Here is an 18,410-nt window from a genome sequence, read left to right on the forward strand (position 1 = left end):
ATTTAGCAAAATATGTGAGAAAAGCAACAAACGTGGGGAGTTCAGTCAAGATTAAAACAATCCTGCAAATTCACAGTAAAATGAGTTGACCAGAGTTTACTCCACCCAAAGATGGACAGAAAAGACCAAGGGAAGAACCTTTAGAAGCTAAAGTGTAACTTTCTGTGCGACAGGAGCAGCTGATGTGACTTTCCTCCTCCTTCAGCACATCAGGAGGTCAGAAGAGGAAGTCCCTCCAGAGTCATTTGCTCTCTTGGTTCTGAAAAAATGTAAAAATCAAAAAAATTATTGTAAGCAAGCTGGGCACACACATAGAAATAGAAAACAGTATTTCTAAATCTGCTATTGACAACAAAAATCTGAACGTTATGGATTATTAACTCCTTCCTTTAAAATGTATTGTAAATCTTTCTCTGTAATCGTTGGAACAAGTAAAGCTGCTCTAACTCAGGAGGGAAGTTCAAACTGATTTTAATGAAAAGGGTCAGGAGGGCGAGAGGAGGAGTCAGTCACCAACCACTGGCCTTACAGTTTTTCTCCATTGGTTTGGCTCATTTCTTGAAACAGAAGTTACATTCTGAAAATTCTAAGATCATTTGGCAAAACACTCTTACAGTTCAGCACAACACAATAGCTCACTTGCAAAATCTAATATATCTCCCAAAACTGTTCACTCATGCTTCAAAACTAAATTCCTTTCCCATGCAAAGAGTCAGTGCCACCAAAAAGGCAAAGATCCTTCTCAATTGCTTTGGCTCATTTCTTGATCAGACCGGACGTTCTCCACACTCTTGGTGCTTTTGCCAAAATAATGTGGATGGTTCGGCACAACGCCATGGTTCACCATTTCCTTCTCACTTAAACAGTCAGTGCCCCTAAAATACTTTGTCCCTTTGGTGTTGTGTAAGCACAGCAAGTACAAATGATTAGATGTTTTGTCACTATAGCAGAGGACCATTTAAACATCCCTCATGTCCACCTTTCAGTATTAGCTCAGTCCTTTATTGACAATGGTAACTGTACTGTTTTTGTATAGCTAACAGAATACAATTTTGTATAAAACTGAAAATAAAGAAAAGGGATTTTAGCGTAAGAGTAGCCTCTTAGGTTTAACAGCACACATTGCACTCATACTGCCAAGGAAATTGTAACCGTTATCCTTCACACACATGAAGTAGAGTAAAAATCAGAGTAAAAAGAAAATGTATACAGAATAATATACTTTTTACAGTTTGTCTCCATTGGTTTGGCTCATTTCTTGAAACAGAAATTACATTCTCAAAACAACATGGACAAACCTCCAAGCCACTTGGCAATTGTTCACAACAGAATGGAATTTCTCATTAGTTTCATCAAATTGCAAATGTCTTAGTACATCTTTGCAAGTGATTAAGTACAGGTAGCCTTCATATAGCACAATTTCCAAGTGAATAAATCTTGTTGATCTAAACTGATAGTAACTAATGATTTTTCACTCCAAAATGAATCAGCATCATTTCATTGTGTAAGTCGTCACATGCACAATAATCTGTTCAATTGTCAAAATTAGTCAAGAACATAATACCATGAATGCGATAAATGAATCCCTTGGAACATTTGATAAATTTATTACAGCAATTGACAATTAGGTGAAACTAGAACTTGACTAACGAAGGAGGAGTTTCACACATCTCAGATGACCAATCAAACAGTATGTTTAGTTACCTGACAGGTGCTGTCCATGACTGTGAATGTTGCCAAAAATGTATGTAAAAAGCTTGACCATGCAGGACCAGTACAATGTCTGAACATGGAGATACCTGGCCAGGTAAATGAACAAGGGCAACTGTCTGCTCGAGGAGGAGGAGGAGGAAGAGGAAGAAGAGAAGGAGGAGAAGGAATAAGAAGAGGAGGAGGAGTAGGAGGAAGAGGAGTAAGGGTGCGTGGTGGTGGAATATGGGGAAGAGGAGGAGGAGTAAGGGTGCGTGGTGGTGGAATATGGTAAATGGTAAATGGCGTATACTTATATATCGCTTTCTACCCTCTTTCGAAGGCCCAAAGCGCTTTACAGTCACAGTCCCATTCACCCATGCACACACACATTCACGGCTCCGCTGCCAAACACTGGCGCCAACCTCCCACCAGAGGCAAGGTGGGGTTCAGTGTCTTGCCCAAGGACACTTCGACACATGGGCGTGCAAGGCGGGCCCATCGAACCTGCAATCTTACGCTCATGGGTCGACCGCCCTACCGCTGCACCACGGCCGTTCCTGCAATATGGGGAAGAGGAGGAGGAGTGAGGGTGCGTGGTGGTGGAATAGATGGAAGAGGCCAAGGAGCATGAAGACACTATGCTGTCCCGGATGAAATTCTGGCCACAATTATAGACCATGTCATCAACCATGGCCTCACAAAAGCAGGTCGCCGAGTGCAGCCTAATGTGCCTTGCTCCACAGTCTCCTCCATCATCCAAACCTTTTGCAGAGAAAACAGGTATGTAGTCAGTCAATGATAGAATTATATGTTGTATAGGACAGGACACTGTGCACAGAGCAAGACATATATTTATTTACACATTTTACCTATTCATTTGGTGTGAGTGTGATAGGCCCGGGATGTTATGATACTAAAAATGACAAGAAAAACATTGGAGAAAATAAACTATGGAACCATGATAAACTATGGAATAGTTTATTTTCTACAGTATTGATGATGATACAGTTTATAGTAGTATTTCAGTCACTGTGCAGTGATGCATTAGAACTGTGGTAAAGTTACTGTAAGAAAAACAACAATACAATTACATATGTAACTCATTCTGTAAGGAATACATAAGGTATACATTAAGCGTTGTCCTTTGAATTCTATGTCTAGGATTAGACCACAACCTTACACGGGTGGCAGAGGAAAACTTCTCAATAAACAACAAGAACAAGAGATCTGTAACATGGTGCTAGCAAATAATGCCATCACATTGAGACAGATCCGCGCTGCAATACTACAAACATGTCATATTCCAAAATGTCAACTCTATAAGCATCTCCACAATAGACCGGATGTTGAAAAAGCATCAGATGACAATGAAGCAAATTTACAGGGTTATGGGGGGTGGCTGTGGGTGCGTGGCGAACCTGGGCATTGGGGGGGCCCCTGTAGGGGGGCCTTCTCTGTGCCTGGCTGGTGGGGTGGGCGATCCCCCCCCCCCCCCCCCCCGGGCTGCCTGGGTCCGGATGCTGGGGGGGCTCCTGGCCTGGGGGGCTCTCCTCCCCTATCCTGGTCTGGCTGGGTAGGTTCTGGTTCCCCTTATGAACACATGGTTCACTTCGGCAGCTTGCATGTATCTCCACCCCCACGTGCACGTGCACACTACCACACGGCTCCCTGTCTGCTTCATCCCTCCTCCTTACCCACAGTGTATTGATGGACAGATATTTTTTGCTCATCTTAGTGTCAGATTTTCACCTTTGATGTAATATTTGTCTTTCCAGCAGATCTGGTATAATTGTTACAGCTTAAAATAATAACTTATTCAAATCAGTGCTTGTATCCCCCACCATTTCACCTTTTCTTCCTTTTACTCTCTTCCACCCCCCCACCCCCTCACATTCTTCCCCTCTCCCTCCCCACACACACTAGATGTAACAAATAAATAAAAAATAATAAGACAAAAAGGGGTTTATACAAATCTACACCCTGGTTTCTCGAAGCTATATAACCTCTTTTTGTGATAGTAAAACCTGTCCAACACAAAAAGCCTTCAGCTCTAATCTGTCTGCTCAGCTGTTGGACAGAACAAGATTTTACATTTATTTTTGCAGTGCATTTTTATGGCCATATTTTCTGTATTGATAATGAATGTATGTCGAAAGAAAACTTTTAAAAATGTGTTTTGTTCGTTTTTTATTTATTTATTAGAAAGTGAAATGTGTTTTCTTTGCGTGACTTGATAACATTGATAGAGGAACCCTGCAGTGCAGAACACAGAACAGCACAGAACTCCACATTTCATTACTGAATCAAGTCACCGGCGGAAGCGCGCGCGCACGCTGCCTTTACGGTTTTTAACTGCATTTTACTAGAGGGCGGTTACGCTAAAGGACACGAGCACACGCGCAGCCACGCGCACGTCCTCCAGAGGTGCAGCAGCCTCGTGCACGCCCCCGCTCTCCGTCCGTGCACGCGCAGTCACAGTGGAGACAGAGGTTGTAAACATGGCGGCGGACGGAATGGTGCTCACCAACCACGACCATCAGACCCGCGTGGGAATTTTGACAGGTAGGGGGACGGTTTGATTCAAGACGGGATACCGAACCGCTCAGCCGAACTGTTCGGTGTTAGGGGCGGCGCACGGACCGAGTCACGAACCGAGCTGTCACCGCTGCAGAGCTAGCCTGCCTAGCCACCGTGCTAACCGGGTCTGTGCTGGCGTCCCGGTTGGGTCCAGCTGTTGGGACGTTCTGTTGGGTCGCAGGTGAAGATAGGTTAATGGACGGGACGACTGGCGTCCGGTTCAGAAGTGTTTTTAACCGTAAACGCCAGAGCAGCGGGGTTTAATGTGGAATCAAGGCGGATAGGAGGCGGGCGACACGGCGGCCCAGCCTTTCAAAATAAGAGCAAAAGTGTTTGGCAGATTTTAGTTATAACGTAAAAACCCCTTCGGAGCATTTATTCTGAAGAAGGCAGCTGGTGTCTTCCGCTGAATGCCTCTGGCTTGAACCGCTGCAAATCCGTGCCGCGCCGACATGAGCTGCATTATTCATGTCCCGCTGCAGAGCCGCCGTTCAGCCCACCGCCGCCTTGCTCTCCCGTTTCTTTCGACTTTGAAAGCATCGCGCTTCTCTCAGCGCAGAAAGATGGCCGGTGGCTCTTTGAACTGAACGGCAGCGCCGAAGCCGCCGCGGTTCTGCCGATAGCGAGTCGTGCAGAGGAGGAGGAGGGCTGAGACCGGAGTACGGCGGCGTGTCAGCTGACAGTCAGCCGCTGGAGGCAGAGACGTGAGAGTCATGCTGAGGAGCCTGAAGCGGGCGGCTGTCACACAAACGTGCCCCGAAACGCCGAGGCAGGGTCAAAAAAAGCCTTCTTCAGGGAATAGAACCTTCAACTCTAGACAGAAGGTTCTGCAAGCGGACACGAGAAAGAACACTAAAACCTGCACAGGGACAGTTCCAAGCATCTCCTTTATCATGTTCAGCTTTGGGCAGACGCACAGCATCTTCCTGCAGCCAGGTGTGAAAGTTCACCTGAACTCGGGTCCTCTTCAGAATAAGGGTTTTTGTTCAGTTGCAGGGGAACTCTGGTGCGTTTCACTTCAGTGTGAATGCAGATGGACTTTTACAGACCAGAGAGAGGAGGAGAGGCTGTAAGTGTTAGAACAACAGACACTCACAGAGAGGATCTGACATAGGAGGAATCATGAAGAAGTATACATATTACTGGCTTGGCCGTCATATGACACACATGCGCCACAAAGTTTTCCCGAGTGAAGAGCTGAGGAAGTCTAAACTAGTACGCAAAGAATTACAAAAAAGGGATGCAATGTTTTGCAATCAACTACAAAAACCATGACAACAACAAAGAAAAAAAAACTAATTCTGGAGGCAAGAGAGCCACAGCATTGCAGTTAAATGTTTATAATGATGGTCTATTACAAGCAAAATAATCAGATCACGTAGCAAGCTAGTTTGGTTCATCAATGTATATTTTTTTTATTCATTCATTTTTTATAAAGTTATTCACATGTATTTAAGAAAAACCAGCACAAAAACTGATGGAAATTCACGTTGGCATCACGTAATACGTGCAGCCAAGATTTACATTCCTGCATCGTCTGAGGCTAAATGTTGTTGTCAGTTGCAGGTTTTTGTATTTTAAAGAAAGTGACTTTCTACATCTATGAAGCCAGTGCGGTGCTTCTTTCTTGGCCACACGGATCTGGAGGAAGCCTTAAGGTTAGGGTTACAGTTAGGTTAGGGTTAAATGCACCAAGTGGTTCCTGAACACAGCTTTGTCTGCAGCTCCCCGCTTGACTGCAGAGTACACATAGCTTCAGTGTAACTTGAAATACCAGCAATGTCCTTTGCCTTAATAACATCTGCCCAGCTACAATATGCAGTAGGGTTGTGCCGATGGACGATACCATCGTCCATCGTGATGGGTGAGTGACATCACGATGGAGAGACACCATCGTGATGCCACGCCCCGCCACGTCGACACCATAAGACGCGGTTACATGTGCAAAATATGTTGATAAGGATTATTGGTCGGATTAGAATCCAACCGTGTAGATGGGCCCAGAAAAACTTTTTCAGATTATAAAAACATTCACATGGGTCACACTTTCGGTCGGAATAAATCATTCGCACATGCGCAGTAGTGTTTTTAAAAACCGGAAGAGAAATTTAAATCCGCAGAGCGGCTGCATACATAGATACGTCAGCTCGGTATTATACAAGATGATCTCCTAAACGTGCTTTTATTAATTTTACGGTTATTATGAAGCGCCTGTTCGCTCATCATTTTAATTTTAATCCGTGTGGTCAGTGCTTTTTCTGTTGAAAAACGGAGCCGGAAGCCAGGATTAGCAGTATGCTAACACGGGCTAACAACATTAGCATGAACATAAAATCCATGCGAGAACGCCTAAAGGTGGTGCAGTTTGGAGCTGGAGGAGCCTCTTCATGGATGATAGTAGAGGACCAGCACAACTCACTGCTTTTCTTCCTGCTTTTTTCCATCCTGGTAGAAGCTTGCTTTAGAGAACTGCCCTCCAGCTGTTGGAATTGCATGATGTGTGGAGGCTTCAGCATCTTGTGTGAAAGTAAACCAAACCTGGAGGGGGTGGCTGAGGGGCATTTATCCGCACAAATCCCAACCGAGTCCACAAGACCGTATGAATAAAAGCAAATTCTGATCCTATGCTAACCGAAAACCTAATTTCTGTGGCTTGATGAGGTGATTCAGGTTCCATTAAACAGTATTCCAAGTGTCTAAAGAGATGAAAGAACAGATGATTTACATATAAAGTAGTTAAAGTATAAAGATTTGATCATTTGATCTGAAAAACTGTGTTAAGAGTTAAACATTTCCCTTTTACACATACTGGAATAAAAATACAGTTTTGTTCCAAACTGAGGTTGTGTTTTTTTTGACGTTGCAGTCAAAAGTGTTTTATAGATACTTCATTTGATCTAATCTTCTCAAAAAGATAATTACAATTGCTACAGTCAAAAACAAGAATAAACTTGGACACAATTTACTTATTGTGCATGAATCGATGAAATAATTAAGCTGCTTCAGGCCACCAGTCAAGGGTTTGGACTTACTTCTTCATTTGAATAGTGTGGTCTTTTGGACTTTATACGGATCTTTTTGTTGTATTGGTTTCATCTTAGCTACTTCACCTCCAATAATAATTCCTGAAATAATTTTTTATTTTTAATATGTTTCTGTGTTTTGTTAAAAAAACTAATGTTGAGCAGACTTAAAAACCTGAACTTGTTGCTGTTCATCTTAAAGTTTTTATTAAACTATTTAATTGTCTTCATTGGAACAAAATTTGAGTAAATTCAAGTTAAGTTTGCACTTAGAAGGCTAGCATTACAGGATAAACCTCAATGCTAACCAGGTTAACGTGAATGATTTTGCTTTTGTTCTATCATGGAGAAATGGAGCCAGGTCCTGGCATCATTATGTATCTGTTTTTTCATAGTAGAAAAATATGCCCTGGGTGTGTACAGTCATTGGATTTTATTTTTTGTCTTTTTCTAATTGAGGACGTGAACATATTGTAAAGAAATTCTAAATAAAATACGTCATTTATTTCCCTCGGGAATTGTCTTTACCATCACATAACTAAAACCTACAGATTTTTACCCTGAATAGGATAGTTTTTGGCAACATACTAACATGTCAAGGCCATTGATATGATTTACTCTTCCCGATTCTGTCTAAAAGTATCTTTTACTGTCTGTGCTTGTGCACCGCGAACAAGGACACAAATACAGTGGCATTGGTGTTTACACCTTCTGTCAGCTTTAAGTCACATGATGGCTTATTCATAACTGTGGAGATCTTGGAGAATATTTTCCAGTTTTTGCTTCTTTGTTCAGCAGCTTCTGGATAATCCTGTTGGTCCAGACACTCAACTTCCACTATAGATCTGATAGACTATTGTTGTCTTGTTTGAAAGGTGTTTGTCAGATTCCGCATGGCCTTGTATTCTCTGTTTATTGGACTGATAGTATTTGTAATTGACATTACGATGTTCTGTCTCGTTTTGTGTTTACTGCACAACTATGTTGTTCTGGGGTCTATACAACGGTGCCATGGTCATTACGCAGGCACGCAGAGGATCCTGAGAATAAAACTAGAACAGTTAAAGCAAGTATACATCCTTTACTTAGGAGTCACATAGATTGCTAGATTCTTGTTGTTCCTTTTAGGAATGTCGATTCAAAATCGAATTTAGGCCTTTTAAGGTAAAGGGGTTTTTATTTTTTGGTCATATCACCCAGCTCTCCTTGTCCTTTTGTATCACTGCAATGGGGGGCTGGGGGGTGGGAGTCTTCTAGCAAAACACCTACCCCCATCTCTCTCTGTTTCCTCCTATGTGGCAGAACTATTGACTGTAGAGAACAGGACAGAGTAAGTGTGCTTCACCCATAGAAAATTATTTACTTATGGCTCAGTCATTCAGTCGTCATTTTTTTGTGATATGGAAGTCGCCATCTTGGAACCCAAAATTGTCAGTAAGCAGCGATTGGTTAAAGGTAGTCTAAAGGCCTGTTCACACCGGGACGAATTTCGCCCGCGATATTCGCCGACGTTAAACGCCTTGTGACTAAACAAAGAAGGAAAATGCATGTTCGCTCGGCTCATCGTCAACAAAAACCGCCTGGGTGTAAATACAAAAAACGTGGCGAAAAACGCTGGCGAATAACGCCTGGCGAATATTCGTCCCGGTGTGTACGGGCCTTTAGTCATCGTTTCTTGCAATCAGGAGTGAGCTTGTTGTAAGTCCACACCACTACCACTTGAAAGTGGGCTCTGAAGAACCTATCAATCAAACGTTTTGAACGTTCAACCTTGAATAATTTTCTCTACAGAGAAAAACATCATGAAAAACAGTCCTGACAAAGAAGAAGATGTTAAAAAAAAAAGCTATCAGAGCAAGAATGGTTATTCTGACCAATGGACCGACTGAGTAACAGATGTTTATTTCTCTATAGACGTCTATGGGCCTTTTTGGAGCCAGCAGGTACTTCCTGTGTGGGACGCTAGGGGGAAAGGGTACCTCAGTCCTGTCCTCATAAACAGTCAATGGTACAAACTCTTCTGATCTGATAAACTGAGCAGGGACAGGGGGGGTGTTAGTGCGATTCCATGTGCTGGTCCAAAGTAAGGCAAAGGGTTGCATCAGGAAGCCATTCACCAGAAAATAAAAGCCACATTATGTGCAATTTGCAGAGTTATTTGCTGTGTATAATCCTTAAGGAAGTAGCCAAAGGAACACGCAATATTTAGTGTTATTTTTTTCTCACTTCTCTTTGACTCGTCTCTGGATGTAAATCAGCATTTTATAAAGCTGAATTGAATATATGGTTTCTAGAAAGCAAATACAGCGGTCCCTTGCTATTTTGTGATTCACCTTTTGAGGTTTTGCTGTCTTGCACATTATTTTGTGCTTTTTTTAAAGAGGACATTGTGTTCTGTGTCCTGATTGGCTGTAGAGGATTTTCAATCAATATCCTCCGTGCCCTGCCTTCAGCAGAGAATGCGTTCAGCTTGGTAAATTTACATACATCTTTGTGCTGGCCTTGTTTCTTTTCAAAGGTTTGAACTTTGAGAGTTTAAAAAAAAGAGAAAAGTGTGAAAAATTAATGTCTGCCTGACAAAAGTGTATAAATGGGGTTAACAGCCTTAAAGTCCCACTCCCATAATCTTTTGATTTGTTTTAAAAGCGTTCCCAGCTGTCTTTTAATTCTGATGATGCCCTTTTTAGCCAAAATCAAAAAAACCTGTGTCGTTTACTAGGACATAGTGTCTGTAGAGCGGCAGGAGCTCATCAGAAATTCCCCATTGAGTTCTGGGCAGGACTGTTGGTGCGGAGTAAGGCTATGCTCATTTCCCGTCATCCCTGTGTATATGGTCTCCTGCTAGCTTACAACCCCTCACACCCCCAACCTGACATTAGCGGTGCAACAAAAATGGGGAGCAAGATCAAAGATATTCAGCCGTACAGTTTTGAGCCAGATTCCAGCTCAGATGAGGAAAAAAAGACGTTGTTGATCTACAAATGAATGTGTCAGAATGGAGCAGAATAGGGAGCTAGTGGCCGATTGTAGTTTCTATGTAACAACTACAGTCTTCTTCAAACAGCACTCAAACCTCAAACATCTGCTCTTCATTCACCGTGATGAAGAAAAGCCCAGAATTTCTTTTTTTATATATGTCTTCTATTATTAGAGAAATGCTAGAATCACATGGTAAAAACCCCATTTTCATTGAAGTAGGTCTTTATAACATCTAGAATTATTGTAGAAAACAAAGAATTTCACATATAGCGGGCTACATTAGCAATGGTCGGGCCATTATTGAATTGCTGCTAGCATCGTGCTGATGTCCGAGAACATGCTTTTGCACCACTTTGATGTATCACAGACCTGCCCTGACCTTAAGCTTTTAGACTAAGAATCTGAAAAATCTGAAAGATGTGCGTAAAGAAAATCACCACCTACCTTTATTAACTTACCCTGGGTGGGTATGCATCAACGCTTCCACAGAAAACACGTAGCGAGTGCGAGTGTGCCACAGAAAAACAGGCCTGGAGAAACTAAACCATTTTTTTTCATCCTCTGCTTTTTTTAACGCCATTGGAAAAAAATTAGATCAGTGAATGTGATTTAGAAAGGAGAGTTCACGGTTATGCGAGTAAAGATTTGTGAGCCAGACAGATGTACAAGATCTTTGGCGGTTAGGTTGTGGGCTGATGACGTCTTATGTGTAATAATGGATTGGATTTATCTGCGCTTTTCAAGACACCCAAAGCGCTTACAGTGTGTCCATTATTCATTCACTCCTCATTCATACTTGGTGACGGTAAGTTACGGTTGTAGCCACAGCTGCCCTGGGGCAGACTGACAGAGGCGTGGCTGCCATTTCGCACCTACGGCCCCTATGACCATCACCGGGAGCATTCATGCACATTCACACACCAGTGGAGCCACACTGGAGGCAAGGAGGGTGAAGTGTCTTGCCCAAGGACACAACGACATTTTGCCTGGTGGGAGCGGGGATTGAACCACCAACCCTTCGGTCATTGGACGACCCGCTCAACCACCTGAGCCACTGTCACCCCATGTGTGTGGGAAAAGCTCTAGCCATAGATGAATTAACCCCCCCAGAGCCTAGATGCTAATGGTGAAGGAGCCAGACCATGGCAGAGCATCATTCCAGGTGGAGAACAAGGTGGAGAAGGACCCAAGACTGACTAGAATGCAGGGACAATCATAGTGGCGAAAATATGATTGTGATTAGCTGAGAAGTGAGGGTCTGATTTGGCATGTAGAGTGCGGTAACAACCCAGTGTACCTGGAAGTGAGGTAAATGGTGTGTACTTGTATCGCCCTTTACTACCTTCTTGGCAGGCTCACTGCACTACGGCTACACTACAGACAGTAGATCTTTGTGATTAAAATTGCACCAAAGGTCCACCAAACAAGAAAATATGGCTTTAAAAGAAAGATCTTTATATCTTTAACGATCTTATAGTTTTTGCAGAAGTAAAGCCTTAACAAAAGTTAAAATTAGTGACTGTAAAATAGAGGCGTTCAACAAAATTAACTGAATTAGAAAATAAATCCTGCTTTTAACATTTGAATTACATACTATTTAAATCACATTTTTACTGTAGGAGAAGTTTAAGATGGTCATAAGTTTTCATTTAAATGAGGTCCAAGACCTTAATTAACTTGGAGGTAGAGGCTCCTTCAGGGCAGCATTTAAAAAGGCCACATGACCCTCAATAATCTCAAACCTATGGCCTTCACCAGGCAGCTGCAGTGGAGAGCAGCATTCCCAGCTGCTTGTAGAATAAAATGACCCTCATTAATAAATGACCTGCGTGTTTTCTGAGACACATAAACAATTTAATTATGAAACAAGTTATATTACAGTTTTCCTGAACATTGTTATTGCAGTTTTTTTTTTTACTGACAATGTTGTAAAAAAAAGAAAATAGCAAAGGAAATTGTTTTATTTTTTTTTTTTTCCCAATTCATTGTCAAACGCATTGATGTCAGATCCATCGGTACTGGGGAGTATCTGCAGAGGACAGAATATTCAAAGAAAATAGCTGATGGATTTTTAACGGAGACCTCAGTGCAGCTATGAATCCACCAGAGCTGTTGTAACGTTCAACTTCAAACACTGATGAAGACTCAGGATGAAGATGTTCAACTTTTTAAAAGCCTTCATTTCCTTTTGTGAGCTGATCAACCTGCATAAAGCTCTGTTAACTATTCACACAAGTACAGTTGAAACTAGAAGTTTACATACACCACATAAAAACGCATAGATGCTTTTTTTTCTCACCATCAGACAAGAACTAAAAGTAAACTATTTTAAGTCAATTACAATTAACAAAATTATTTCTATTTGCTAAATGTCAGAATAATAAGACTGTTTTTTTAAGACAAGTTTTTATTACTTTTACCAAAGTCAAAGGTTTACAGACATTTCATTAATATTTGGTACTATTGCCTTTAAACTGCAGTACTTGGGTCAAATGTCTTGGATGTCCTTCCACAAGCTTCTCACAATATTTGGTAGGAATTTTGGCCCATTCCTCCTGACAGAACTGGTCTAACTGAGCAACGTTTGTTGGTCGCCTTGCATGTACACGGATCTTCAGCCCTGACCATAAATGTTCAATAGGATCCGGGCTCTGTGTTGGCCACTCCAAAACATTGACTTTTTTATCCTTAAGCCACTTGTAACCAGTTTGGCAGTACGATTCTGCTCATTGTCAATTAGCTCCCAAGCTTCAACTTTCTGGCTGATGTCTTCAGATGTTGCTTCAATATTTCCACTTACTGTTCTTTCCTCATGATGCCATCTATTTTGTGAAGTGCACCAGTCCCACAACATGATGCTACCACCCCCATGTTTTACAGTTGGTGTTCCAAGGCCTGCTGGCTTCCCCTTTTCCCCTCCAAACATAGCCACAGTCATTGTGGCCAAACAGTTGAATTTTAGTTTCGTCAGACCACAGGACATGTCTCCAAAAATGAAAGTCTTTATCCTTGTGAGCATTAGCAAACTTTAATCTGGCTTTTCTATGTTTCTTTTGGAGTAATGGCTTCTTCTTGGCAGAGTAGCCTTTCAGCCCATGTCTACCCGTTTCACTGTTGCCATCTTCAGCCAGCATTAGGGCTGTACGATCCGAGGAAAACTGGCGATATAAGTGATTAATATTGCGATGACGATAGGATTTGCAGTATATAAACAAATAGCAAAACAACCCAAAACAGCATTCCCATTTCATTGCAACAGTTTAAGAATTATACTCCATATGACCCTCGTTGACATAGTGCTGGTTTCCGGCGCCTTCCGTCCGTGCAACCAGGGTTCAACTCCGGGCTGCTCCCTGTTCCCTTCTCCACCTCCGTGCCGGTTCCATACTGGTTGGAGAAGGTTGCGTCAGGAAGGGCATCCGGCGTAAAACATTGCCAAGTTTACCATGCGACTTGTTCGCTGTGGCGACCCCTGATGGGAGAAGCCGAAAGAGGAAGAAGATGACCCTCGTTGACATAAGAGGGGAACATCTAACATAAAAGGGCTCCATCTGATTGATCAAATGCATAAAGGGATTTATTTGATTAGTTAAATACTTCAAGCCGCCATAAGATTTTTTTAACACATTGAAGGTTACCATTTATTGCAATCTTTGCTGTCTTTTGCGATATGCGTATTGCACAGCTTGATCTCTCGATAACGATAAATCTGCGGGATATTGTGCAGGCCTAGCCAGCATCTTCACAACATCTTTCGTCTTCGTCCTGGGGTTTTTAAATATTTCATTTCACGTATTTGAAATTCACAAATATTTTGTAGAACTTTTTGATCTGCCTGGTGGGTTTTCTGTTTTCTTTGTCAATTTCCATTTTTTTTTGGCACCAAAGCCATAAACAGATGAAACATAGTTTTTTTTCATAGTTTTAACTGATAATTAATTTGAATTAATTAGATTCCACTTATTTAATAGAGAAAAACTAAATCCTGGAGTTTACTAGTCAAAGTGAAGCATCTGATATGTTATAACAAAGCCTGAAATCCTGTGTTTTTACAGTCAGTGACAGCTGTTACAAGAACCTTTCAGAAGATAGGAGTGGAGTCAACCTGAAAGACTTAGTTCATGACCCCTCCCTGTAAGTTTCCAGAAGAACAGACATGCCAACAAACACCTTATCGTGACATTAACTGTGGTCTCTACCTGCAGTCTCGGAGGAGTCATATCAGCCTACAAAGTAGTTCCAGATGAGGTCGACGAAATCAAGGTATGTGTCTTGAGGAAGAGTTCAGCTACACTGACAGCTGAGCGTTTATTACTTAGACACAACACTGATTTGTTTGTCCCTGTGTAGTTTTCATTGTATTCAAGTTCAATTGTTGTCTCTTTAACTAATTATTGTACTTCCAGGAAACACTTTTGGAATGGTGTGATGAACAGGAGCTCAATCTCATTCTCACTACAGGAGGAACTGGATTTGCACCCCGAGATGTTACACCTGAGGTAGACTCCTGCAGATTCACACACACACACACACACACACACACACACACACACACACACACACACACACACACACACACACACACACACACACACACACACACACACACACACACACACACACACACACACACCTGCAGACTAACATGGACACATGTATACTCTCCAATAGGGATGGGCGGCATATCTGTGCCAGTGTCGGTATTGGCCAATATTTGCATAACTTGAGTTTATCGGTATCGCTCCAATATTAAAAATCAACTGATATTCTTTGGACTGTTTTAGATGTACTTTAATTTGTAACAAGTTCATAATAGATAGACAAGCGTATGTTGACAGACTTAGTCAGTAATTCACTGTCTTCAGGTAATTGTTATTTTTGATAGGGATGAAAACTTGTTCCTAATAGATCCCTGGCAATGGGGAGCTTATGGTTAACAGTTGTATCCAACATTCAATAAATGGTCTGAATGTTTTTAGATATATTTGGAATGTTTTAAAGTGATACTTGTTCCTTTGAGATCCCTTGCTGTGTGTTAAAAAGGTCATGTACAATGTGATTGTCCAGTGAAAAAAATTTTGTGCATTTTCAATAAAGAAAAGAAAAAGTAAATCTAAACTTTGTGTTACACTTAAATATCGGTATCGGCAAAAACCGCCTATCGGCCACAGCTGCGGGGGAAATATTGGTTATCGGTAAAGGCCAGTAAAAATTACATATCCCATCCCTACACTCGAAGACGTCTCTACTCATGCAGACAGCTGCAGACTCCCAGAAAACCTGCAGACTCACGCAGACCCCTGCAGACTCACGCAGACATCGGCAGACCCATGAAGACTCACGCATACTCACGCAGACCCCTGCAGACTCACCCAGACACCGGCAGACTCACGCAGACATCGGCAGACCCATGAAGACTCACGCATACCCCTGCAGACTCACCCAGACACCGGCAGACTCACGCAGACACCGGCAGACTCATGAAGACTCCTGCAGACTCACGCAGACTCCTGCAGACTCACGCAGACTCATGAAGACTCACGCAGACTCCTGCAGACCCCTGCTGACTCACACAGACACCTGCAGACTCACGCAGACCCCTGCAGACTCACGCAGACTCACGCAGACCCCCGCAGACTCATGAAGACTCCTGCAGACTCACGTAGACTCATGAAGACTCCTGCAGACTCACGCAGACACCGGCAGACTCACAACAGAAGGCACTAGTGTGAAACGACAAATGAAAAACAAGACGCAATCTGACATGTACCGAACAAAGATGTGATGCCCATTATTTAGATGCAAGATCAACGCAAACCTATACATCATATTTGTGTACAAAAGTGAAAAACAGAAGAGAAAACTTGCTGTGACGTTAGGTGTAGCTGTGGGGAGTCGCCAAAGTAAGAGTAGTTAGTTGTGGCAAGAGAAGCTGCCGCATATGCAGACCTGCAGACTCACGCCTACGCCTGCAGGCAACTTAGTTCTCAAGTTTTGTCTTTCAAAAAAAGCCAATTAACAACAGAAGTAAAGGAACTGAGGTCATTTTCGTATTTTTAGGTAAATGAGATTCTTGCGTCTTATAGTTATCTCTTTACACAGTCAACCTTTTTATCACACATTTTTTTTAAAAACAGATATTTGGAGCATTTAATTGTGAAGATTTTCTGTGCAATACTCATACTTGACATTTAAATCTTCATCTACCGAGAACGTCTCAGATTAATAAACTGATCCAGATTGTGAAAACACCCCACACAACAGGAAAATGCTAGAAAAACTTCAATTCCTGGGAAATTCACTTAATTTCTGGCTTTCTGGCTTCCATTTTGACTTAAAGTACCATACCAGAATTTAGATAAACCAATTTGAGGATTCAGACTAGTTTAATTTCAGCTCTGGTGTTGTGTTTTGCAGGCCACCCGGGAGGTGATTGAGCGCGAGGCTCCGGGCATGGCTCTGGCCATGCTGATGGGATCTCTCAATGTTACACCGCTTGGCATGTTGTCCAGGTAACAGCCGTCGTATTCATACCTGAAGGTTTCCTGACATATTCCTCTTTCCTGACGTTTTTGTGTTTGACCTTTTCAGGCCAGTCTGCGGGATTCGTGGTAAAACCCTGATCATCAATCTTCCAGGGAGCAAGAAAGGCTCACAGGTACATTTATCTGCACTTACATGAATGCACCTGCAACAGCACCAACCTCTGAACTCCTGCTGTCTGAATTCAGATGGGAACAGGAAGTCACATGACTATGAAGCTATTAAAAAATGTAGCGATCTTCACATGGGAAAGGAGCTGATCAAATGGACCGTCCAGTACTCCAACACTAGTCTTAAACCTTTGCTAAAATAGTGGTTTGTCGTCATTACAGTTCTGTAAAACAGCAGACTGGGCCGTGTTTATGATGCTGGGCCTCATAGTCTGCAGTCCAACACCATTGTCCTAAAAAAGCTAAAGATGAAAAAGTTGTAGGACAAGGCGGTCCAAACTTTTGCCAGATTTGGTGAGGTGAAAATGTGTGAGGTGCCAACTTTGAAACCTTATTAATAACATTAAATATAAATGAACTTTTTGTATGAAAACGTTTTTGCAATGGAATACCTTTCTAAAACATTAAACAGAAAAGTATCTAAATACCCTTTAACCAAAATTAACCGTGAATTTTGTATTTGAAGACTAGATATAAAATGAAGACAAAGTTACATATTGTTACTTAATATTTACTATTAAATGCTCACTGTACATTTCTAAATGTAAATCATGGGAAGAAGAAAATAAAACAAATAGTTATCTTAATCAGAAGTAGAAACCACTGTGGTTTTAATCAAATAAGTTTGTTCATTTTGTTTACAGTCGAATCAAGAAATCAAACATACAGATTTTATAAATTGCTTGTTGTAATTTCTGTTAACTCTTAGATATTTTACATTTATGTTATTCAAATAGTTTCTAAGTTACAGAAACATTTAAGAATTGGACTTTTTTTTCCTCCGTCACTCCAGTTTTTGTTGTATTTCCCTGCTTTTTGAAAACTAGTTAAAAATGAAAACTTTGATTTATCGCAACCTTGAGAAGTTACATTCTTCCCTTCTGCCACACACACACACACGCACACACACACACACACACACACACACGCACACACCCACACACACACACACACACACACACACACACACACACACACACTTAACCATATTTTCTCATTTCTGTTGGGGTGATATTAAAGTTGATACATTTTTATTGCAGTCTTTACTGTGTTACAGTGTGCAGCCAGCAGATGGCAGCAACGGTTCAAAGCCATAGATTTAGCAGGAGAACAAACCGGGCTGTCAGAGAAAGAGAATGTTTTATTTAAAAAAGGCTGCAGATTCTCAGAAGTGATGTGCAGGAGTGTTTAAACTTATTTTTATGTCTTTTTCTCTGACTTTAGACCAGGGGGGGCCAACCTTTGGACTTGTGGGCCACATGGGGTTCTAGAATTTGACACAAGGGCCGGACCAGGAGCAGATGTGTAGTGTGTTTAGGAAATCCACCTCATAAGAGAAAGAAATGACAAAAACACTAGATAGTTTAAAACAGAATATTTTCTAAACTGTGGCCTTTATTCTCATTTTAGTGCCAATTGCACCACT

General features: G+C 41.8%; 1 protein-coding gene across 4 annotated transcripts in view; it reads left to right on the top strand.

The window, feature by feature from the left end:
- Positions 1 to 4,048: 4,048 nt before the first annotated feature.
- Positions 4,049 to 18,410, top strand: part of LOC101156053 (gephyrin-like) — a 34,080-nt gene continuing 19,718 nt past the window's right edge. The window contains exons 1-6 of one of the 4 annotated variants that reach the window (XM_023951521.1): positions 4,049 to 4,254; positions 14,327 to 14,405; positions 14,477 to 14,534; positions 14,678 to 14,770; positions 16,689 to 16,783; positions 16,863 to 16,929. In XM_023951521.1, the coding sequence (XP_023807289.1) occupies positions 4,191 to 4,254; positions 14,327 to 14,405; positions 14,477 to 14,534; positions 14,678 to 14,770; positions 16,689 to 16,783; positions 16,863 to 16,929 (456 nt within the window). In that variant the 5' untranslated portion in view covers positions 4,049 to 4,190. The remainder of the gene's footprint in view (positions 4,255 to 14,326; positions 14,406 to 14,476; positions 14,535 to 14,677; positions 14,771 to 16,688; positions 16,784 to 16,862; positions 16,930 to 18,410) is intronic. The other 3 variants (XM_023951518.1, XM_023951522.1, XM_023951519.1) reach the window with 3 other exon arrangements.

The sequence above is a fragment of the Oryzias latipes genome, chromosome 22 (genome assembly GCF_002234675.1).
Source record: "Oryzias latipes chromosome 22, ASM223467v1".
Lineage (NCBI taxonomy): Eukaryota > Metazoa > Chordata > Actinopteri > Beloniformes > Adrianichthyidae > Oryzias > Oryzias latipes.